The 22988-nt window shown below is 47.9% G+C and overlaps 8 protein-coding genes across 8 annotated transcripts; 6 read left to right on the top strand and 2 right to left on the bottom strand.

The window, feature by feature from the left end:
* Nucleotides 1-351: 351 nt before the first annotated feature.
* On the top strand, nt 352-2304 carry N7520_009509 (acetyl-CoA synthetase-like protein; the record flags this gene model as incomplete). The annotated part of the gene is made up of 4 exons (XM_057143443.1): nt 352-700; nt 758-1061; nt 1118-1827; nt 1883-2304. 4 exons carry the CDS (start codon nt 352-354, stop codon nt 2302-2304), a joined length of 1785 nt encoding a protein of 594 aa, XP_056992731.1.
* A 4104-nt stretch (nt 2305-6408) lies between these two features.
* On the top strand, nt 6409-8660 carry N7520_009510 (uncharacterized protein; the record flags this gene model as incomplete). Its single annotated transcript, XM_057143444.1, has 10 exons — nt 6409-6534; nt 6586-6655; nt 6716-6763; nt 6832-6934; nt 6992-7233; nt 7303-7346; nt 7434-7710; nt 7777-8034; nt 8102-8441; nt 8519-8660. The coding sequence occupies 10 exons, from the start codon at nt 6409-6411 to the stop codon at nt 8658-8660; spliced, it is 1650 nt and encodes a 549-aa protein (XP_056992732.1).
* Nucleotides 8661-9395: 735 nt separating this feature from the next.
* On the top strand, nt 9396-11282 carry N7520_009511 (endopolyphosphatase; the record flags this gene model as incomplete). The annotated part of the gene is made up of 2 exons (XM_057143445.1): nt 9396-9564; nt 9634-11282. 2 exons carry the CDS (start codon nt 9396-9398, stop codon nt 11280-11282), a joined length of 1818 nt encoding a protein of 605 aa, XP_056992733.1.
* Nucleotides 11283-12655: 1373 nt separating this feature from the next.
* Nucleotides 12656-13696, top strand: erg27 (the record flags this gene model as incomplete). Its single annotated transcript, XM_057143446.1, has 1 exon — nt 12656-13696. One exon carries the CDS (start codon nt 12656-12658, stop codon nt 13694-13696), a length of 1041 nt encoding a protein of 346 aa, XP_056992734.1.
* Nucleotides 13697-14597: 901 nt separating this feature from the next.
* On the bottom strand, nt 14598-17991 carry N7520_009513 (uncharacterized protein; the record flags this gene model as incomplete). Its single annotated transcript, XM_057143447.1, has 5 exons — nt 14598-14748; nt 14807-15166; nt 15224-17695; nt 17746-17778; nt 17828-17991. The coding sequence occupies 5 exons, from the start codon at nt 17989-17991 to the stop codon at nt 14598-14600; spliced, it is 3180 nt and encodes a 1059-aa protein (XP_056992735.1).
* Nucleotides 17992-18635: 644 nt separating this feature from the next.
* Nucleotides 18636-19355, top strand: N7520_009514 (RlpA-like double-psi beta-barrel domain-containing protein; the record flags this gene model as incomplete). Its single annotated transcript, XM_057143448.1, has 2 exons — nt 18636-18934; nt 18983-19355. The coding sequence occupies 2 exons, from the start codon at nt 18636-18638 to the stop codon at nt 19353-19355; spliced, it is 672 nt and encodes a 223-aa protein (XP_056992736.1).
* Nucleotides 19356-19675: 320 nt separating this feature from the next.
* Nucleotides 19676-20453, top strand: N7520_009515 (uncharacterized protein; the record flags this gene model as incomplete). Its single annotated transcript, XM_057143449.1, has 2 exons — nt 19676-20281; nt 20340-20453. The coding sequence occupies 2 exons, from the start codon at nt 19676-19678 to the stop codon at nt 20451-20453; spliced, it is 720 nt and encodes a 239-aa protein (XP_056992737.1).
* Nucleotides 20454-20589: 136 nt separating this feature from the next.
* N7520_009516 (sugar porter family MFS transporter) lies at nt 20590-22249 on the bottom strand (the record flags this gene model as incomplete). The annotated part of the gene is made up of 3 exons (XM_057143450.1): nt 20590-20937; nt 20985-22123; nt 22174-22249. The coding sequence occupies 3 exons, from the start codon at nt 22247-22249 to the stop codon at nt 20590-20592; spliced, it is 1563 nt and encodes a 520-aa protein (XP_056992738.1).
* Between the last annotated feature and the right edge of the window lie 739 nt (nt 22250-22988).

The following is a 22988-nucleotide window of genomic DNA, read 5'->3' on the forward strand; positions in this document are numbered from 1 at the left end:
ATTGCTGGTACGGAGCCAGTACGGAGTATTGTAATACGCGTTTTCTATGTTTTTGTCCCGACGATGTGTCAAGTTACACGATGTGGCAGACATGCAGCGGAGCCACGTTTGTTTTCAAATCTTCAGCCACCGAACTTTGAAAGTTTTTCAGCTCAGTCGATCAATTCACCGACTGGTCCCGGAGTTCCCGTGGCCAACATTTTGCATAGCTCCTGTACTCCGTAGTAGGAATGGCGTTTTCCAATTGCCTCCCCATACACTCCACACTTGCTTCTTATCGTCTAATTTCCATCTCCTTGAAAGTCTTTGTGACCCCGAATTGTTTCATTTGTTATACCGCAAAAGGGTCTCATGGCAAAGTTATCGATAGTTCATGGATCAGAAGAGTCGCCTCTATGGCCCAAGCGGCTGGGCGATCTGATCGAAGATCAGGCTAGCAGCTTCGGCGATCGCACGGCGGTGGTCACCCCATGGCAAAACAAGAGATTATCCTTCAATGATTTGGCGCAGAGCAGCAAAGTTCTGGCCAATGCCATGGTCCGCGCTGGGTTGCGACTCGGCGATTGTGTTGCGGTCATGGCTGGGAACCGGTATGAATATATTGAGGCGTTCCTGGCTGGAGGGAGGATCGGGTGCCCGGTGCTACCAATTAACAACGCATATACCCCGGCGGAAGTCTTGAGAGCTCTGCAGAGAAGTTGTAAGTTTAGTTTTTTCACAAGCGCATGTTCAAGTCTTGCTGAAACCGGACATACAGCGTGCAAATTATTGTTTATCGCCTCAGATATTGGCCCTCGCAGCTTGTCAGCGCATATACAAGTCCTTCTCTCATCCGACTCGGAAAATATACTGCCAGATCTGTCAACCATTGTGGGTTTCGATGTCACACAAATTAATACGCGAATCCAGAGTTATAAAGAATTTCTAGCCTCCGGAGCGACGGGCGACGAGATGAGTTTCGTGGAGTCTGCCGAGCGAATAGTGCGACCATCCGACAGCCTCAGCTACCAATTCACGTCTGGTACGAGCGGAGAGCCAAAACTGTCAATGCTCTCACATAGGTAGGAGACCCGTAGGCTTGAGAATGCACCGTGGAAATTGCGCTAACGTTTCGAAGGGGCCTAATAAATAATGCCCGTCTGGTGGGCGATGGCATGCGACTCACTCCGGAAGATGTAGTCTGCTGCCCGCCACCATTGTTCCACACCTTCGGTCTGGTACTCGGCTTCCTCAATGCCTTCACCCACGGCAGTTTGATCGTCTTCCCCTCAGATCAGTTCAACGCCGAACAGACCATCGATGCGGTCGCCCAGGAAAAGGCCACGGCCTTGTTAGGCGTACCAACTATGTTCGTGGCGGAACTGGAAGTCTGTGACGAAAGAAAAATAGAGATCGCAACTGTGCGGACCGGGCTTGCGGCTGGATCGCCTGTGTCGGAGACGCTGCTGAGCCGACTGGAGGAGCGGTTGGGTTGCAAGGGGATGCTGATTGCGTACGGAATGACCGAGACTAGTCCTGTGACCTTTATGACTTCGCTGGATGATCCTAGGGAAAAGGCAATGACGAGCTTAGGCAGAGTCCTTCCACATACCTCGGCTAAAATTATCGACGAGAATGGGGTCATTGTCCGTCGAGGAGAGACTGGCGAGCTGTGTACCAGCGGGTATGGCTTGCAGAAAGGGTACTTTAATAATGAGACGAAGACCAAGGAGGCGATGCGACATGATGCAGATGGGAGGTTATGGATGCATACGGGTGACCAGTGCTACATCGATGCTGAGGGTTACTGCCACATCAGCGGGCGGACCAAGGATATCATTATTCGAGGTGAGGCTTTCCCTTGATCTCCAGTGTTGTGTAGTGCATTAACAGGAAATCACAGGTGGTGAAAACATGTTCCCACTCGAGATTGAAGAGCGATTGCTCCTTCATCCCGCCATCACAGAGGTCAGTGTTGTGGGAGTTGCCGATCCAAAGTACGGCCAGGTGGTGGGCTGCTTCCTAAAGCTGGCCACGAGTCACACCAGGCCCGAGGATCAAGAATTGAGGGACTGGGTTCGCGCAGAATTAAGCTGGCACAAAGCACCTCAGTATATCTTCTGGGTTGGTGAGGGAGGCATATGTCCCGAATTTCCGAAAACCGCCAGTGGCAAGCACCAGAAACACATAATGGAGAAATTAGCCAACACAAGTCTGTTTGGGAATGTCTCCGCAGAAAAACCGCTGGTTCCTTTGGGATTCTCGATTTTTGGTTTGTCATTATGTCTGATTCCGGTGGCGTTGTATCTGTCCATGTGGGAGTGATGCATCTACATTTGACTTTCTTAAAATGGGGGTGAGTGGTGCATTTGACTAACTAGAGTATAATATCATAACTTCATTAAAAACACTTGATAGTATTCACACACCCTCTCAAGCTTTGGGCTTGAGCTTTCTGAGGAAGCTTCTCCATCTTGAACCCTTTCTATTCCTCGCTTTCGCCTGATATTCATTCGGTCGCATATCGTCCTCAGGTGAGTCGATCATTGATGGTCGTATAATACGCGGGAAAGGTTTAGCCAGTGACCATATCGGAGTTTTCCTGCGTTGGCCATAGGAGGGATTCAGGATCTCATATCCTGGCTGCACATAAGGCAGAGAAGATGATTCCAATTGGCTTGAAGCGCGATCTCTCCGGTTCAAATTTTGCCCACCTTCACCGGCTTGCTCTATTGTTTGATTCATTGTCGTCGAGGTGAAGCGAATAGTTTTCGATTGTCGATTTTCGATGCGTCGATAGGCAAGAACAAATCTAAGAAAAACAAGACTAGTCTCGTCAGCGTTTTCAGTTCTTTTCACGACCCATAGAGAGGAGGGATCAGGCCCTGGGTATGGAGGAGAAAGGGTAATCGGACGCACACTCAGGGGGATACTTCGACGCTCGCAGTATTCGTGCTGTGTCCGGTGATTGTATAATCTTTACAAATTTTTTCTTTCTTGGCTCCAGATAACGCTTAAATTAACGTGAGCTGACAGGCAGCTAAGATATCTTGGTTTGGAAGAACCACAAATGAATAGACGGCTTGATCGAAGAATGAAGTAGAATAGTAGAGGAAATATGTGCGAACAAAAGAACGATTTTCAATCAATTGATAGTTTTGTTAATCGGCAAGGCTGAGGTTGGGAGAAAAAATGCGCCTTGCGATCGAGATTCGGGTAAAAGAGGGGGTCTCGGATCAAGCTTAGTCCCGACGCATGTCGATCCCAATGTTAATATCATCGTTGGGAAAGGCTCCCACTGGAAGTGCTTCCACTGGAAATTAGTGACATAATCAACTGGGAGATGCCTGATTCTTCTAGCATGGTGGGAATATGTATGCAATAGTGAGGAGTACAGAGAGTGGAACCTTGCATGTGGGCTTCAAATGTGGCGGAATTATATGCCTGAAGATAACGCCGCACGTGCATTCTGGCTGGACTATGTACATAGGACAGTATTATCTTCATTGAAGTATTATGTTCGCACAAAACTAGCCACTGAACAAGCGATTGAGTTGATGGAGAAATTTAAAAAATGAATAGAATTTCCTGATATAATTGACATTTGAATTTTTGAATCTAGACGGCTCACTTTTGTAGCGTCTTTATCTTTATGACCAAACTCGCCACCCAATTGAATTTTTATCTAAAAAGGGTTCAATAACTATCTTATACCATCTGGTTGAGGTTGTAGACATATTTTAGTGGCACCTAGTTTGGGTATAAACAAGCCCGTGGAAGTCCCAACGTATTCTTGATGCATGTGTGTGACCTCATTGAGAAAATGATTAGGTGTGATTAAATTAGCTCAGGAAATTTGAACAAACACAGAAAATGCCACCGTGGGTTGTGTTCGTTGCTCTCGAGGACACAAATCGTACATTTGACACCGAGCTCTGTCAAAATTTGGCGCCTGGTCTCCGTGTCCTCTCGCGCCCTTTCTATCCTACCAGTAAAACAACATTGCAACCTTATGCGCATATACATACTCTTCTGATCGGCTACATTTTCGAGCTCTTCCCTCAACTCGGGAAGCTCCTAAATGAAGCCGGCCATCGAGAAGACCGAGGGTGATTAGTCAGATGTTGAAATCGACATATTACCGGAATCGGCTCTTAAATCAGAGTTTTGACTGCCTTCTGTGGGCCTTGAGAAGCTCAGCTAATTGACAATGCAAGGGAACCATATGGAAACAGCCTTAGCAAAGCGCGTTCGCCAACTCTTTTGGGAAAAAAAACTTGGTTGAAGGTTTTTTGGCAATATATTTCTGCCGAGGGAGAGAGAAAACAAATGAAAAGGACAAAGGGCACACGATCTGTTATGAAGAGGGGAAAAGAACATATGGATCCAAGCAGACAACGTTTGGAAGTCCCCAAAGAAGTCAGTCCCAACAAGTTCAAATCGGATTCAGTGTTCTGGGTGGCTTGGCCCGATAATTTATTGTCGGGTGGGTCCTAAGCTGAATGCTTGTTGCTGCGATTGACTCGTTCGCCTCCTCTGCACTCGGGTCAAGTGCAAATAGTCCCAAACGTGAAGATGTTCGCCTTTAGAGAACTCCAGGGAAGTTATGTTCGACGGAGAGTCAGGGAAAAACACACACCATGCAGAAATCGTATGTTTTTTGCGATTAGAATTGAGAAGAGAGTTGTCGTTCATCGCTTTGGTTGAATGGTATGAGTGTATAATTGCAGCCCTGGAGTGCTGTTTAGTGCAAGCCTGGCTTCCAATAAGTCGCCTCATTCTGTCGGCAGTCAAATTTGATACTAGCGCTTAGAGCGTGTATGAAAGTGTAATAGATTATTTCTCAGCACTTGCGAATACATGTACCTCTCGAAAATCAGAAACTTGGAACGGCCGAAATTATTGTAGTGTCGTTGGTCAATGTCGCTCATGCATGAATGATATTATTCCTTATTAGTGGTAGAGCACTAAAGGTTTATTCCGGACTATATATAGGAAATGAACTCTACTAGCATGGGACTTGGCCCACAGCGCATTCCAACTTGGCTTTACTTAGCGAGAATCAATTGATAAAGGGGTATTCGGTAAGCATTCATTCAACCTAGGCTGCATGTCACTAAATGATAAAGCAACCGAAATAATTAACCAATCCAAAGGCTTAGCACTTACAAACCGAGGTATCTTGGCGGTGGCGCCACCCCTACCTCTTAATACGAATGAAATGGTGTGCCAAGTAATGCTCGCTTGCAATAATGGGCATCTGTCGACCACGGTATTTTGGTATTCCTCGGAGAAGTTGGTGCCAGATTTGCAAAGCCCTGCAGCTCAATCCCCTCGCTGCTGTCTCACCTCTGCTGTGTCATACGCCTATTTTTGCGCATAATCTTTTATCATGTTATCCACCAATAAAAAATAGTACGCTGACATTAACAAACGTTCACCTGACATTGAGAGTGCAGACGCTCGGTCGGGAGAGCCATGTGGCAAACCCGAGGGCAGTGTCTCGAGTCTCTAAGCTCGGGCCGATGTCAAAGGAACATGAGAAGATTTTGATATAAAATTTGAATTAAGCTCAGTTCCATCTGGGGAAGCTAGCGTGTTTGTGGGGAAGGGCCCCGTGGAGGATCCATCACGGAGGGATGCTCCGCGTTAACCAGGGGTGCAAAATATTGGCATTTGGCCCAGCGCAAGGGATTCCACACTTGATGGGCTAAAAGTTGATGGCGTATTCATCAAACAGATCATGATCCACAGTAGGACCCTGTTTTTTACTCAAAAGAAAATAAACATTATTTGAGGTTTCAAGCAACTGAGCAGGCCGTTACAAGGCCTTGCATGTTCCTGATACACAAGTCGTCTACTGCATGGCTTGGCGTACATTGGTGCGTTATTTAGTCATTATATATGTAATCTCTGGCCGAAATTAATTTTGTGCAATACAAGTCAACTTTATGTGCCCAATGAGCATCCAGAGACTCAGGCACAAACTTGGCCAATCTGGAAGGATAGATCTAATATCTCTCTCTATTAGCGGCAGGATGCAGGGCCGATGTTCCAAAACAAGTCCTGAACCCTTTTGGATTGCATGAACGAATCCTTTCACTGTAATGAGCATGGGCTGACTGGAGAATCCGCCGATTCCTATCGGGATACGGACCTTCTCGTACACGCCACCGTCTGGCATCATGTATTGCTACTAACCACGAGTCTGGGGTCACACGCTAGTCAGCCTCTGGGGAACTGCCGATGCGGTTAGCGCTGCACATGAAATTAAATTCAAGGGTGGTTCGAGCTTACGCCCCAGATCGCGTGTTATAAGAATCTCAAGCTGTCCCACTTCGAAGTATTCTTGTACCACGCGGAAATCTGACATACTTCGATCTAGCTGGACAGCCGAAATCCTCTGGATCATTTATAGGTACATTAGATATGTCGGACACCAAGCAGGAAGAGGTACATGGTATCTCTAGCGTAGTTGAGGATACTCCGCATGTCATTGCCGGTTATGGTGAAACTGCCAAGCGTGAAGGTGCGAAGACAAAGGACGTTCGCAACGTGAGTATAGAAGTGCATTCCCATATTCTTTGCTAGCTGACTTCCTCTCAGGCCGAGCTTTTTGCAGCTATCGAAGAGACTAAAATTGAGCGATGGAGTAAAACGTCCATTCATTTGTACTGTGAGTTTGACTGACCCGTCATATTCTCGACACTACCCCGTTTCCTGACTAAACTCGTAGTCTGCATCTTCGTTGCGTTCCTCTGTGCCTGCGCGAACGGATATGACGGTATGTTTCTTTTACGAATCCTGCACTCGGTGTGAGACTAGGGCGATGTTGATAAGGTTAATGAATAGGATCTTTGATGAGTTCGATTCTGGCTATGAGCCATTATCAGGATGTTTTCAAGACCGGAATGACCGGCGAAAAAGTATCTGTGGTCACTTCGCTTTACACAGTGTGAGTCCTCGAATGACTCCACTCATATGAGACTTCCAACTCACCTATGATTTCTAGTGGATCCATCGTCGCCACCCCGGTCAGTGCGGTTATCTCTGATAAACTCGGTCGTCGCAAGTGCATGTTCATCGGTGGTTGGGTAATTATCATCGGCTCCATCATAATCTCAACCGGCATGACTTTGGCTCAATTTGTGGTTGGGCGTTTCATTCTTGGAGTTGGAATTCAAATCATGGTTGTCTCGGCTCCGGCATATGCTGTTGAAATTGCACCGCCACATTGGCGTGGTCGCGCTGTTGGTAAGTACCCATTCCTTTGCCTAGTATCAGTGCTACATATGTCGTTGATTTTGACCTGATTGGATATAGGTTTCTATAATTGCGGGTGGTTTGGCGGAAGTGTGCCTGCTAGCGTGAGTTACATTCGTTTCGTCTAAGATCAGCTTGACGTGGATGATTCATCGGCGTTGAATTCCCAACTGACCAAACATGACTTATAGATCATTACCTACGGCACCAATTACATGGACACTAACTACCAATGGCGTGTTCCATTCATCTGCCAGTGCTTCGCATGCGTCTTGGTCATTATATTCGTCTGGTTCATCCCCGAGTCTCCCCGTTGGCTGCTTGCTCAAGGAAGAGATGAAGAGGCCCATGCCTTCCTGACTAAATACCATGGAAACGGAGATCCCAATGCACGTCTCGTTCGCCTGGAAATCGAGGAGATGAAGGAAGGCATTCGAATTGATGGTATCGACAAGAGATGGTGGGACTGTACGTGCTGCTTTTTTTACTGGCCAAAGAAAAGAGACAGACTAACATGAAACTTGTCATTCATAGACCGCCCGTTCATTACCACCCACAGTGGCCGTTGGCGTTTCATGCAAGTCATTATGATTTCTGTCTTTGGACAATGGTCGGGCAATGGTCTCGGATACTTTAACTCGACCATCTTTAATGTGCTGGGATATAAGTCGAGCTCAATGCAGCTGCTTCTCAACATCATCAACCAGATAATATCCGCAGTTGCTGCCGGAACTGCCGTATGCTTGACCGACAAGATGCCGCGTCGCCCAGTTCTTATCTATGGTACCTTGGGTGAGTTTAATGCGTTGATCCACACCCACACCCCCGTATGTCCCGGCATGGACTGATACTGATATAGCCTGTGCCATTACCATGGCCATCAATGCCGCAATCTCTATCCCTATCGCAGAGACGGGAAGTATTAGCCACACCAAAGGTCAAGCTGCTTTGGCATTCTATTATCTGTTCAACGTGGTCTTCTCTTTCACCTACACCCCATTGCAGGGTGTTGTGCCCGCCGAGGCACTGGAGACCACTACTCGTGCTAAAGGATTGGCTCTGTCTGGCTTTATGGTCAGCTCCATCAGTTTCATCAGTCAGTTCGCGTCACCGATCGGACTTGGCAATATCTCCACCAACTATTTCTGGATTTTCGTCGGTTGGGACCTGCTCGAGGTGGTGTTTTGGTATTTCTTCTGGTAAGTGACAACGACAATCATCTATCAGTGTATGCTTTTTGGGAAATCTGGGGACTGACGATCATTTCCTTCTATAGTGTCGAGTCGCAGGGCCGTACCCTCGAGGAGCTTGAGTGGGTTTACCAACAGCCCAACCCAGTTAAGGCGTCTCAGAGCTTGGACAAGGTTGTTGTGCAGCAAGATGGTACTGTCACTGAGAAGATTGAAGTCGGGGCTTAGCTTGGGATATGTCATTGATATTCACGCATGTAACCCACATGTGTAAGATTGACATCAAGGGATTCGATTGGTAGGTGTGGAGGAACCATGGATGTGCTGTAAAGTTTCTTTAACAATAATTAACAATTGTTCCAATTTAATCCATCCTTTTCAAGAACCCTGCAATACTTACATCTCCTGCACGGATCTATGTGCCACAGACAGCCTTATTATTGGTGATGTGACACAAACATTCACCATGCAATACATTTGCCCCTGGATCAGATCCAAGCATGGCTTTAGCATAATAAAAACCACACTAGGCCAATGCAAGGCATAGAGCACAAGAGCTTTCATCTTCACTAACCAATTCAATGCTAGTGGCGGGAATCAGTTTGTTTTTTCGGAAGGTCCTCAACACGTGTGGCAACCATTGGATCTCAAGACACAGGACGTCGATCCCCCCACAAGGTTTCCCAAAGCGAAGTATACTTTATGGATTGGGCTTGAAAATTGGGATACCAAAACCCCTCCGTCTTATCAACTCCAAAGCAGGGGTTTATTTCCCAAATTCTGTTTCTTTGTGTTTCTTCTGTTTTTCCTCTTTTCGGACTTCTGAAAAGGCTGGACTTTGAAGTGACTAAGCTAGTCCCGGCTGCTTGTCCCGAAGTGACGTGACCTCCCTCCGATAGTACCAGCCAAGATCGCGAAAAAAAGAAATCATCAATCCATGCAAGAACATCGGTCTGAATGAAGATGCGGTCTTCCGTCCTGCTGCTGAGTCTGCTCGCAGGCGCCATCGAGGCAGTCCCGCTAGATCAGCAGCCACTGGGCGATTCCCATGAAGAGTTCTACGATTTGGCGCAGACGCCACCGACCGGCGCGTCAGCACCCGCCTTGCATGGCCGCTTTCTTCACGTCACAGGTAAGTGGAAGGGCCTGCAGTGATCATATACAACTCTAACATTCGAATACTAATCATGAATGCTACCAGATTTCCATCCCGACCGATACTACAAATACCGCGGAAAGAGCAATGACGGGAGCTGCCATCATGGCAAGAAGGGTAATGCAGGGTACTTTGGCGCCGAGGGCTCGGACTGTGATTCGCCCGTGTCACTGATCAACGAGACGTTCGCCTGGATAGAGCAGAACCTTAAGGACAACCTTGATTTCGTGATTTGGACAGGCGACTCGGCCCGCCACGATAATGACGAGCGCATTCCCCGGACCGAAGACGAGATCTTGGAACTCAACAACTTCATGTCTGAAAAATGGGTGGAATTGTTCGGCATCCGAAAGAATGATGTCGGCAGCGCTGGTGTTCCTCCGGTGTCTGTCCCCGTGGTGCCCACATTTGGCAACAATGACATTGCGCCACACAACATCTTCATGGATGGACCGAATGTCTGGACCAGGCGGTATGCTGATCTCTGGCGCCACTTCATCCCGGAGGATCAACGTCATAGCTTTGTTGAGGGTGGATGGTTCACTTCCGAGGTGATCCCTGGCAAGCTGGCCGTGATTAGTCTGAATACGATGTACTTCTTCGACTCCAACAGTGCGGTGGACGGATGCGCAGACAAGTCAGAGCCTGGATATGAACATATGGAGTGGCTGCGGGTGCAGCTAAAGATCCTTCGCTCTCGCAACATGAAAGCTATTCTGATCGGCCATGTCCCACCCGCGCGCTCAGGTGACAAGACGAACTGGGACGAGACTTGCTGGCAGAAGTATACCCTATGGGTGACTCGGTATCGTGACGTGGTGGTGGGATCCGCATATGGACATATGAATGTCGACCATTTCATGCTGCAGGATAGTCATGATGTCGACTTTAAATTCCTGACGGATAAGACCATCAGCGACCGGGTATCGATCGAGTCCAAGACCGACTACATTAGTTCGCTACGGTCGGAGTGGGAGGATCTCCCAACCCCCCCTTCAGGAGTATTTGATGACTCGCCAGATGCTGAACACCAAAAGAAAGGGAAGAAGGGCAAAGGAAAGAAGGAGAAAAAGCGCGAGAAGTTCCTAAAGAAGGTTGACGGTCCATGGGCGGAGCGATACAGTGTGTCCTTGGTATCGCCTAGTGTGGTGCCAAATTACTTCCCCACACTTCGAGTGATAGAGTACAACATCACTGGCTTAGCAAACGCTTTTGAGGCTCAACCTATGGACTCATCATTGGCCGATTCAAATGATCGGCCGAGCTCTCCAGAAATACAGAAAAAGAAAAAGAAAAAGAAGGACAAGAAAAAGCAGCCCGACTTCAAGGTGCCCGATGCACCATCACCCACTAGCCCACCGGGGCCAGCCTACTCCAACCAGCCCCTTACTTGGCTGAGCTACACGCAATATTTCGCCAACCTCACCCAAACTAACCTACAATTTGCATCTGGCGAGAAAAACACCCATATCGAATTTGAAGTCGAGTACAGTACTGGAGATGAAGTATATCAGATGAAGGATTTGACGGTGCGAAGCTTTTACCAACTGGCTGTTCGCATCGCAGAGCAAGGGGAGGCGGCCTATGAGGCCACTATCGCCAAAAAGGTCAATAATGCCTGGCGGGCTTTCCTCTCGCGTGCATTTACAGGCTTTCTTGATGTGGATGACTTAAATGACCAAGTGGACGCATGATTGTTACGAGTTTTGCATTGATTGTATTGGATTGGAGATCCATACATTAACGGCGTTCTTTTGTATTTTTAGAATTTTGTAGAAAACGCATAATGTGATTCAATTCAAATCCCCAAGCTGAGTCGACATCATTCTAGCGGTGTACTCGTGCGCTAAGTAGCGGTACCCGCGCTATCCTGCGCCCACAACACAACCACTTTACATCTCACTCCTAGTCAATGGATACATTCATCGCTAACCAAACAGTGACCTGCATAAATTGACAAGTCATCCTGTCTGACCTGTCATAATACTTGTATCATAAGGCGATTGCGATCTTGACCACGTCAATCGACACAAAAACGGTAAATGTGTACCGAATACCCCCACCATAAGTACCAAATGCCACGTTGGCAAAAGTCACTTTTTGTACCTGAAAATATCCGATCCGAACCATTTGAACACGGATTTTCAACTTAATTCAAAGCTAACGACCCAATTGGCTTACACATCCTAAGCCGTTGCCACGTAGGGCGACTCAAGCCAGTGCATACCAGACAGCGCATAAGTAATTAGTCTGGGTTCTTGCCACCTTACATTGGGCATTGAATTTCGTCACTATCGTACGGCCTAACGGAGGAGAATAATGATTGTGGACATACAAAGACCAGACTAGTAATCTTACCAAAACACTCGCCCCATTTTCCATTTCTAATTCCCTTTCCCGCGTCATATCAAGAGGCTCGGCCCCTGCTTTTAATCTTCCCTGGTCCCCGATCTCAACATTTCCGTGCTCCAACTTTCCCCGCACGCAAGTGTGCGCTGTCAAGAATCGTCAAATTCAGACTCAATCCCCCTTGCCACACGATGCGTCAGAACTTGTCTCTATCACTCTCCTTTCTCTTTTCCGACCGTGCCTTGCATTGCTAGCGGTCCTGCACAATCGAATTGATCCCTTACCCGAGAGAATCCGATCGGCACTGTCTCGAAACCACATTCGATAATATTTAATATTGTTATAGAAAGCTTTGATTGTGGTCTCGGAGCTCTAGTTCAATTGTGTGACGGGACTTGGTGGATCCGAACCTTACAGATCGACTTCTGTATACTCCGTGCTTAAGGAGAAGTGGCATTGGTCCAGCTGCGTCCCACAGATCTATCCGATTTACCAACCTCTCCTTGGAGTTCGGCCCAATTGGTCAGCGGCTTCGGTATATGCACTTGATTGGAGTATGCTTTACGCGCTGCGTTTGATATTCGTTTGAGGCTTCGTTTGCATATTAGCTACGTCGGTAAGCTTGGTTCTGTCTCTATTCAGCCTCTTCTTCGGCTTCCACATTCCCTTTTATCCCATATCTCAAACGATGCATTCAATTCAATCCATCCCCACACATATGGCTGACCATATCGATCAGGAGGTTGCCGCCTCCCTATCATTGGCTTTATGGATGGCCTCCTCAGAAGTAGACCAGAAAGCCTTGGGCAATTTCGCTGCGGCAATGGCCCTCGAAAACCCCCTGTTGTCCGCGATGCTATATAAAGTCCTTGGAATATCAGTCATGCTATCAAAGAAACTCCTCCGCGCTCGCCGACTACGCCGACTAGACACAACCCGCGAAACCAAATCTCTCCAGCTCTACCACCACATCATCTGGCTCTCACGCGAAGGCCTATTCATTCTAGAAGGCTACATAATCCCAATGGTTTCCCCATACGTCGAACTAAAGGTCCTCTCCTACAAACTGCGCGCCTCATTCTACCACATCGTCGTCCTATTCCACAACAGACCCGTCATCCAATCAGATCCCCATCCACCCCCGAATCTAAAACATGAATCCATATACGGGCCAGACGCACTCACAGCCCTCCGCGCATTCGACCCCCAAAATAAAACGCCACACCCCCCAGGCCTGGAACCCGTCCAACCAGTACAACCTATCTCCTCATTCCTACTCCCTCCACTCGACTACACCGCCACCGCAACGGCATGCTTTAACCACGCCGCCATGCTAGCCGAAAAACTCCTTCCAGGCTCCCACCCGCTCCGACTCTCCGTCAAGCTCGAATACGCCGCATACCTGTACGACTGCCTCCAAGATCCAATCGGCTGCCGCCGGCTTGCCAAGCGCGCAATCGCAGATGTGTACAACGCACAAGAAGGCATGGACGACGAGAGCTTCGAAGATGCAGCTGAGATCGTCGGTGTATTGGGGAAGATGGTGAAGCGTGGTGGGAAGGCTGGGAGCAGTACTGCGGCTAGTAGTGTGTCGCGGGGTGATATGTCGCGGAGTCGGAGTAGTAGGAGTCTTTCGCATTTGGATGCGAGTATTCCTACCACTGTTTCTCCGGTTCCTGTTACGAAGACTACGCCTAATCCTTCTACGACTGTTATGGAGCCCGCTGTGCCGCATGTGTCTATGATTAATCCGATTTGATTGATGCTTTTGCTTACGTTTATGTTTATGTTTATGCTCATGTTTATATGGAGTTATGATAGAAAAGCCGATAAGAGCTTTGTTGGTTTTATGCTCTTTTCTCATCGCTTGATGGGGTTCTTTGTTCATTGTTGGGGCAGGCTTGTTTGGTTCAAATTACGCTGTGTATATAATGGATATCTTCATGCTAATTCTCGACATGAGAACTAATTAAAGCATCTGTAATGTGACGTTCACAAATCGGAGGTCTCGAACGGGAGGTTTCAATTGGATACAGAATAGTAGGCTATCACATCGCAGATCACATCACATCATCTCACCATCACATGATTCAGCCAACTAACTTCCAAGGTCTAAAGAAAGTAGCTTAAATGCACTTAGTTCAAGTTGGTTCTTCAGCTCATAAACCAAGGATCAACAAACAGTAAGCGATCATTTCGCTTTCAATATCTCAACATGATAGCAGTAAGCCTTTTTATCTGATTCCCCACGATCGAAACAATTCCAATCAATTATTCTGAGGTGGCAGTGCTCGAAACGATCTTCAAGCACGCTGGCGGCTGGAGTGTATAACACCCGGCCGAAGTTGAACCCGATTGACCCCAAATCGGGTGGTTGAACCTGCAAGTTATGTGCGCAATTCGCCACCAGATTAAGCCGAACTCCTCATTTCTCCTTCAAAACTCTAGATACTCTGGTTACACTGGACTATTTCCACCCTGCCACCTGGGCAGGTCCTTCCATATCATGAGAAGTTCTCGGTGATCTAGAGTTCAACATACAAATTTTCGAAAGGCACATCTCCAGATGGAATGTATTGGGCGTCAACTTCAGCGCTGGGAAGGCTGAACTGGCTATGTACAATGCGAGAAGAATTTACACCAATAATCCGACAGCTATCTCAATCCGTCTTGTTACGATCCGCGGCCTGTGTTTCATGAAGAGACACTTTCGATGGAGCTCGGGACGTCATTCGAGAATGTGTGATGCCATCTGTAGTACTGACAGCATGGAAAGAGAAGTCCAGTTCTCCAACCAAATCTTTCACTTGCCTAGGCAAAAAGGTATTAGCATTTGTGCATCATTGTAGGAATTTGAAGTCTGACTTACCACATGAGTCTTTCCACATCTCCGACTATACAACGGGTGGAAATCTGTAATACGGCAAACGTTGCGAAACCTGGTTCGGCAATGTGCTTGATGCTCAAGATATCCTTGTCGAGCGCCTCCAGGCGCTTGGAAAAGCTATAGGGCCTTGGTGTTTTCAGATACGGCGGCAAAGGTTGGCTATTTGTAATACTAGCCGATAGAAGACATAGCAGGGATGTCACCTCGTGGGTAGTAACCTTGGCGGTACCGACGAGGCGGCGGAAGTCGTGCATCCAAACTGATCCCGATTCATCATCGTCATCGTTCAGACGCATCATCGAGTCAGAGGCGTAACCAAGTAAACTGAGATAGCTCACGATGCTAGAGAGAAGGAAGTGTTAGCGAGAGAGTATGAATTGGGTATAAGGGGGAATCCACTTTTCGACGCATAGAATAATCGAGTCGTATTGCTTTTTGGGGAACACTCCGCCGACAGGAACTTCCCAAGTAAGAAATCCGGAGTAAGTGCGCAGACCAGCTAACATGAGCATCTGTTTGGAAAAGACCTTATGACGGGCCTTCTCTAGCTTGCGACCGGCGGAACTTTTCAAAGTGATATCGCCTTCGTCACCACGGATACGCGCGTTCAGCGTCTCGTGGATAATAGAGTAATAGTTCGCCAACAGATACAGAGAAGCTCCTAGACTCTGTCGTAGTACCGAGTGTTCGGAAATCGGGTAGGGGAAGAACGTCCAGATAAACGCCACGAAGATACCGCCGCTTACTGCGGCCAGGCGATACGGCGCAAGCTCATAAATGGGATAGTAAGCTTGCCCATTCGAGGTTGCAACTGCCTCACCGACCTTTCGGACAGAGAGCTCGTATCCAATAATCATGGTGGTTGTGACGACGCTGATCAATCCAACGACGCGAAACCGGAATAGCTTGATTGGTACGTAGAAGCCGATGGAGACGAAGATGAAAAGGAAGACAATGATTCCAGGTGTCTTTTGGTCGGGGATGTACCAGATTAACAGACTTACAACCATTGCAATCGTAGTACCAGCGATGCGGAGAACAAAGCTGAAGATGCTTTGTCCCGAGGTGGGGGACATGCTCAGATTGACCATGATCATGGCCCACACTAACCGCTGCTTCGTAAAGAACTCCTGGGTGTCATGTAAGAATGCAATGACTGCAATAGTCATTGTTGCACACGCAACACGAAATCCGTAAGAAGATTCAAATGAGCGAAGGAAGCGTGGAATTACTCGAACCCGATCCCCAAGTTCTTGGAATAAATTCGCTGGGGGTAAATGCTCAGGGTCTTTGCGGTGCCGATAAGCTTCTCCAAGTTCGAGAGAAGTACTTTGAGTATGAATGTCTCCCATATGATCATCTTCATGGTGATCATGGGCACTCAAAAAGGTTTTAGCCCATTTCCAACTCCGCTTGAAACCAGGGATGATAAGCCGAGTCCGGGACAATTTCCCTTTGGCAGCAACGCCATCGGCATATTCGACAAATCCGAGAACAGTCTGGCCGGTCGAGGACAGGAGCTGCTCCATGTAGAGGAACAGGTACAACTGGCGTCTACTGCGGTCTTGGTATGAGGCTGAGGCATCAAAGAAATCGCCCTTCAAGCTGTCAACCGGTGGGTGTTCAAAAAAGTCAGGTGGCAAGGAGACCCCCTTTTCTTCAGCCCAGGTTTGCAAGGCAATTTTCTTTGCGCTTCGGAACGCACTTAGCTTTTGCTGATAGTGCGCCGCAAATCCCTTGTCGCCCGGTGCGGTGTTATCAGCAGATGCTTCGACGTCCTTTTCGTCTTCCTGTGTGCCTTCACTATTCATTGCCACGGCGACTCTCTTAGGGCGCTTGGTGAGATGAAGAACGTACGAGATATGTAGCAATCCCTCATCGATAGTCTGGATCATGGTTGCAAAAGGGTCATGCACTGCCCTCATGATATCATTCCAATCTCGCACAACCTGCTCACGAACATGGTCGGGAATAGCTTCAGAATTTGCATCAATAGGCTCATTCCACCGATTATAGTCCGATAGTCTTTGAAAGATATCGACAACAAAACTCAACCCCACCACGGGAACCATAATCTGTCGCAAGTGGCGAAAGATGGATTGAATATCATCTGGTCCCAATTTCCCAAGTGCGAATTCTCTTTTAGCAAAGGTCAAGTCGCCGTGAAGCTTCGCATGGAGATCGGTAATTGCTCGGACCGCGCCACGGATGGCTTCCGCCTCGGGGCTGTACACCTTCCCCTTCTTTCCCCATTTCTCTTGGGATGAGTCGTAGGTCTCCGCTCGGCCAAACATATCATCCTTTTCCAGCGTTTCAAAGTACACGGCATGAGCGCCTAACGCAGCTCGAAGGCTTCCAATATAGCCACCCATCTGTTTGAACACTGCTTTTCTCGAAGTCATCGGAAAGACGAGGAGAGAAACTCCACTTGACAAGGCCAGTCCAGTGAGAAAGGTCTTCAGCAGCTTCAAGACAAGTGCTATTGAAGAGGCCATGTTTTTTTCCTGTGGGGCGTAGATGGATGAGACGTTGGCAAAAATGGAGTAGAGGACCACTGGAAATTGGAATTGTGGGTATTTGGCGCGGAAAGTATGGACAAGCCAAATCTGAAAGAACAGCCAAACCGCACTGACTGCCGATGCGGATGAATTGTACGACGAGGTCGACCCGTTTTGGGTATGCTGGCGTGCCTTGACGCTGCAGTACATGGTCAACAACGCCAAGCATGATGCTATACAGACAGCCAACACGTCAAAGATCATCATCTGAATGAACTTGGCACGAGGCATGATAGCAAATCCCAAAATAGATACGATCGCTATAAGATAGCCGAGAGTGGTGTACTCATCTGCCACATCCGTGGCTTGGTAGCTGATCCGAGTCAGATGGGGACCATGTTAAAATGGGGAAGATCCACTTACATGGATACGGCGATTGCCGGAGCCAAGCCACCCCTAGGTTCAAATTAGCCATATTTCCTGCAAATCGGAGTCCATGTCGTACTTCATCATCAGCACAATGGTTTGCTGATCCAACCCAGTTTTCTGCCATATTTTTTTTAATCTGGTCCCAAGTGTAACTTTCTCTTTCTTGGTGGTCTGGGTGTCGCGGCGCGACAATGTCTCACTAATTGAGTCATCCAGATCCCTGTTAGTGCGAGCCGCCATGATTGAAGTTAGCGTTGATGCGCCCGCGTTCGGATCCAGTAAAATTGCCCGAGTGCGCGCAGTCCAATTAATGCATGTCGCGTAGGACGTATAGCGCCGATCCTAAAAGACGAAGCGACACGACGCGCTTAAAGGGAGTGTGTGAGGGGAAGAGTTTTGAGGGTGAAGGAATTCCGGTTTCGAGATCCACGTTTTTCGAGTGGGGCCGAGGCCGAGCAATGATGTTGCGGGGGTTTCAATACCGTTTCTTTTACTATTTCTTAGTCAGGATAACTGCCGAATTCTATATTATCTCAATGAATTCTTTAATTTACTCCATTTATTTCGTAAAAGGCTTCAGTACTACCTCATCCAAGTAGCAAATCAGCAAATGTGAAAGAAAACGGTCGCGATTACTATAGCCAATACGAAGTTCCCTATGTTCAGGGTTCTTATCTGCTTATATCCGTAACTGTTAGTAGTATATATCCCATCGGCGCTAAAAATTGGCCCCTGAAAACCCTTAGAACAAGCTTGTTTCCCCTCTCCAATCTGCAAGGCTTCTTGTCTAGGACATTGAACGCCAGCCACAACATTATGAATCATTCAGACGAAACGATTGACGGAGAACGAACATACCTCTTTCACTGACTCCCAAAGCCATAATGTCTGAAAATACATCCACCGCACAAGATGCGACCAAACCATGGGCCTCAATGCCCCATCGCAAACCAGTCCCACCTGCCGCCCCCGATAACGAGGCGGCGACATCTGATTCCCAAGTCCCTGAAACAAAGAATGTTGTTAGCGAGCAAAAACAAAAATGGCCCCTTGTCGCACCGATAGTCATATGGTGGACATCTCAAAAACGATCACGAAAATTCCTGTTCATTGGCAGTATCATCGCGATCCTTCTAATCGCCTTAATAATTGGCCTTGCCGTCGGATTAACAGTCGGAAAGAAGTGAGTTTTTTTGAATGATCAAGGAGACAGCCATTCTGACTCCCATAGTAAAAAATCTGATCTTGCCTTACCGACTTCCAACGGTGGCCCCTACTCGGGAGACCTGACATACTACGATCCAGGACTTGGGGCATGTGGCGATACCAGTACATCCTCTGAGCTTATCTGCGCGGTATCTCACATCTTGTTTGATGCAGCTTCGACAAGCTCGAATCCCAATGATAATCCTTTGTGTGGATTGAAGATTCGGATTCGTCGTGATGGGAAGAGTGTAGATGTTAAAGTTGTGGATCGATGTGTGGGGTGTGCGGAGACGGATCTTGATGTCACTGAGACCGCGTTTGAGAAATTAGCTAATATTCCCCAGGGAAGAGTTACGATGGAATGGGCTTGGTTAGAGAAGTCTCCTGTTGATGCATAATACAATTTCAACCTATTTATCCTTCTTGGAAGCTAAATCTAGGAGGCCTTGAAATCGATCTCCGTTTCTGGAAGGTGGACCTCGATCTGGGCAATGCAAGGTCAACTCAAAGTTATTGTTCCTGTTTACGTGCATTGATAAAGCGCTTAAATCAGGTTATTCTTCCATAAGGCTGTCGCCCCCCTAGCCGCAGATCACCTGGCACCTCATCCATGGATCACCTCCAATGACATATATATCCGCACTCCCCGCATCTTCTCTTTTTAAACCGAAACAATTAATTAAAACAATCCAGTTAACTAACCACCAGGGCATAAATAATGCCAGGGCAAGTCGAAAGTCCCCGCCACCCTATAGGCCTCCGCAGCGAACACATCGCTGAATTCCAAAGACTCCTCTGGATCGAACCAAGCTACGATCCCCAGTCCCCCGCTGAGTTCAAAATAAACTACGACAGCGATGATTCCACCCTCATCACAGTAACAGGCACCAAATATAGCTCCCGGCGCGTCCGCGAATTCCGCGACGCCTCAGGGCTGCCCATGTTCGAAGCACAACGCATACGGCTCCCGTGGAAGAGCAAGCCTTGGCGAATCCGGCTACCAGGGACCGAAAATGAGGATCTCGCTGATGTGAAACGGAAGGGGATGATGTATGATTTTAATTTAACATTTTACAATGCTCTTGCGCAGGATGCGAAATCTGACGAGGAGAAGATGGTTACTTTGGAGGTCAGGCATTCATCGGCGTTTTGTACGTTTGGAATTTGGGCGGGTGGGCGGAAGGTTGCTGATGTGCGGGAGAGTGTAGAGAGGAATAGGACAATTTCTAGTATGTTGTCGCTTGGGGTTACTGGGAGGTCATCTTATATGCCGAGTAGATCGATTATGGAGGTTCTTGTTGCTGATGGGTTTGACTTTTGTTTGGTGGGTTCTATGTCTCCCTGTGGGAATTGATTCTGGGTACATACTAACATCGGTCTAGGCTTCACTTTGTGCGATCATTATTTGTGATACGTACTTTCGATCTACGGCTCCTACTCCTGCTGAGATTCGAGCCCGGGAGAAACGGCTTAATCCGATGATGATAACGAGATGAATGATTGCCAAAAATGGTGTGATTTAAAGTATATACCAATTGATTCGTGATGATACAACATCTATTCATAACAATCAAGCGCTGCTCTCTTAGTGTAGGAGATAGAGCATAGTGGTAGGTTGCCTCCTGGAAGCCATTACTTCCCTTCCACGTGTTCCTTCGCTTGCTCTACATGCTCTTCCACGTGTTCAGTGTGACCAAAGTCAGTCTTGTGGAGGGTCTGCTCCACATCTGCCTTTCGCTGCATCTCGTCGACGGCACCGAAGACAAGGTCCATCTCCTCGAGGGTGCGACCCTTGGTCTCTCTGAGGAAAATAAAGACAAAGATTCCCATGGCGGTACAGAAGATAGCGAACATGAGGAAGGTTCTCCAGCCAATACTGTTGATAGCACGAGGAGTGACTTCGGTGATAACAAAGTTGAATAGCCACTGGACAGCAGCACCGAGACCGACTCCGTATGAACGAAGTCGAGTGGGGAAGATCTAGCAAAATTAGTGGAAATCTCAAGAATCAATATGGGGGCTCTTACCTCGCCCAAGTACACCCAGGGTGTAGGACCCCATGAGAAGGAGTAGCCAATAACGTAAAGGTAGATCATAGTAACCATGGCAATAGAAGCAGAAGAAACGCTGGTCGCATCAGCGTCGGGAGGGTGTGTAGCCAAGACAGCACCAATAATAAACATCATGGAAGCCATCCAAATAGCACCACCAATCAAACTGTTCTTTCGGCCCCATCGGTCAATTCCAACAAACAGGAAGATGGCCGTCGCGACAACCTTGACAGTGCCATAGATACCCGTGGCAAAGAGCGACGAGTGGGTCGAGCTAATACCAATTGACTCGAAGATCTGAGGAGCGTAGTATCCAATACTGTTCGTTCCCGAGAACTGCTGCCAGAACATGATGGTAGACCCCAGGAAGAAGCGGTAGCGGTTGCTCTTCTTCAAGCACTCCTTCCAGGTAACACCTTCGGTAGCCTGAAGCTCCTCATCAACGGCAGTATAAATCTCCGCCAATTCCTTCTGCACCTCCTCGCTGTCCTCGGGCTCATTGCGAATATACGCCAACGCATGAAGTGCCTCATCCTGACGACCTTGCTTCATCAGCCAGCGAGGAGATTCTTTAAGGAAAAAGAGACCGATAAGCATCAGTCCACCAGGGACGAGCTGGATGGCCACGGGAATCCGCCACTGGCGGGTGCTCTCTGGAATGTGCAGAGCAACACCGTAATCAAGCCAGTAGGCAAAGGTACTACCGATCACGAGGAACTCCTGGAACATACCCGCGATGCGGCCTCTGTGCTGCGGCGGGCAGTTCTCGCTCACGAATACAGGAGTGATACTTGACATGCCACCAATGCCGAGACCGGCAATGACACGACCTCCGTAAATCATGCCGATTTCGTGATGAGCACCGACTTGAATGGCGGCACCAACCAGGAAGACCGAACAGAAGATCATGAGCGAATAGCGACGACCGATACGGTCATTGATGTAGGCTGCAAAGATGGAACCGAAGAAACATCCAGCTGTGAGGAGACTGACGACGTTTGATGAGACTTGGGCGTTTTTGGTTGAGGAGAATCCAGTTTTGGAGGTTGGGAGGCCGAAGTCTTTCTTGAAGCTGTCCATGGCTAGGACGGAGCTCATGACTCCCGTGTCATATCCTGTATTATGAGTTAGTGATGCACTGGACAGCATGCTTGGTGGAACGAACCGAAAAGCAAGGAGCCTAGGTAGGCTACTGCTGTGAGGATGTAGACACGATAATTCTTCAATGCACGAGGTGCCATGGTGATGATGTTTGTGAGGGAACCTCACTGGAAATAAGTTCGAAAGGAAGAGAGAAAAAAAAAGGGTGATAAACGGCCGGCCGTATATGAGTTCCCCGGAAACTGAAAGAAAAAAGGAGGGGCCCCGGATGGAGTCTTTTTTATACATGATCGAGCAATCCTTCTGCAACGGTACCAGTGGGTCAAAAAGGTTGATCTACATCTTCTATTACTCAATAGCATCATGGTTGGAGTGCAACCCCTACTAAAATCCGTGTGGACAGTGCCTATGGCGCCAGCCGACCGGGGTTAGAAGCCGGATGGGGCCACATTGGGGAAGTCATGGCGGGGAAAACCGTGGGGATGACTGGTGGAGAAAAGGGAAAGGGTCTTTGCGCAGTTTTTCCGTCAATCTAAGGGTCCCCTGGGACCGCTTCATCGGCAATTTTTATTGGTTTGCATGGGCTGCCAAGATGTTTAAAATGCAAGCTTGTCATTCGTGGAATTTCTATCAAATTGTCCGTCGATCCACTTTATGGCCTTCTATCTACTGGCATAAAAACATGGTATTATCTTGATATCTTTCCCCACGGGGTTGCGCGTCCAGGAATTCAATGTCTACACGTCATCTGGGGATCAATTGGGAAAGACCCTCACCAAACTGAGTCTTCATCTTCGATATACGGAATCTTCAATTCACTTTCCATCTGAGACTTGCAAACGCCGTCGGCACAAATTCAATTGCCGACCATCACCGACG

This window comes from Penicillium odoratum (assembly GCF_028828045.1).
Source record: "Penicillium odoratum strain IBT 22623 chromosome Unknown utg000006l_segment0_segment0, whole genome shotgun sequence".
NCBI lineage: Eukaryota > Fungi > Ascomycota > Eurotiomycetes > Eurotiales > Aspergillaceae > Penicillium > Penicillium odoratum.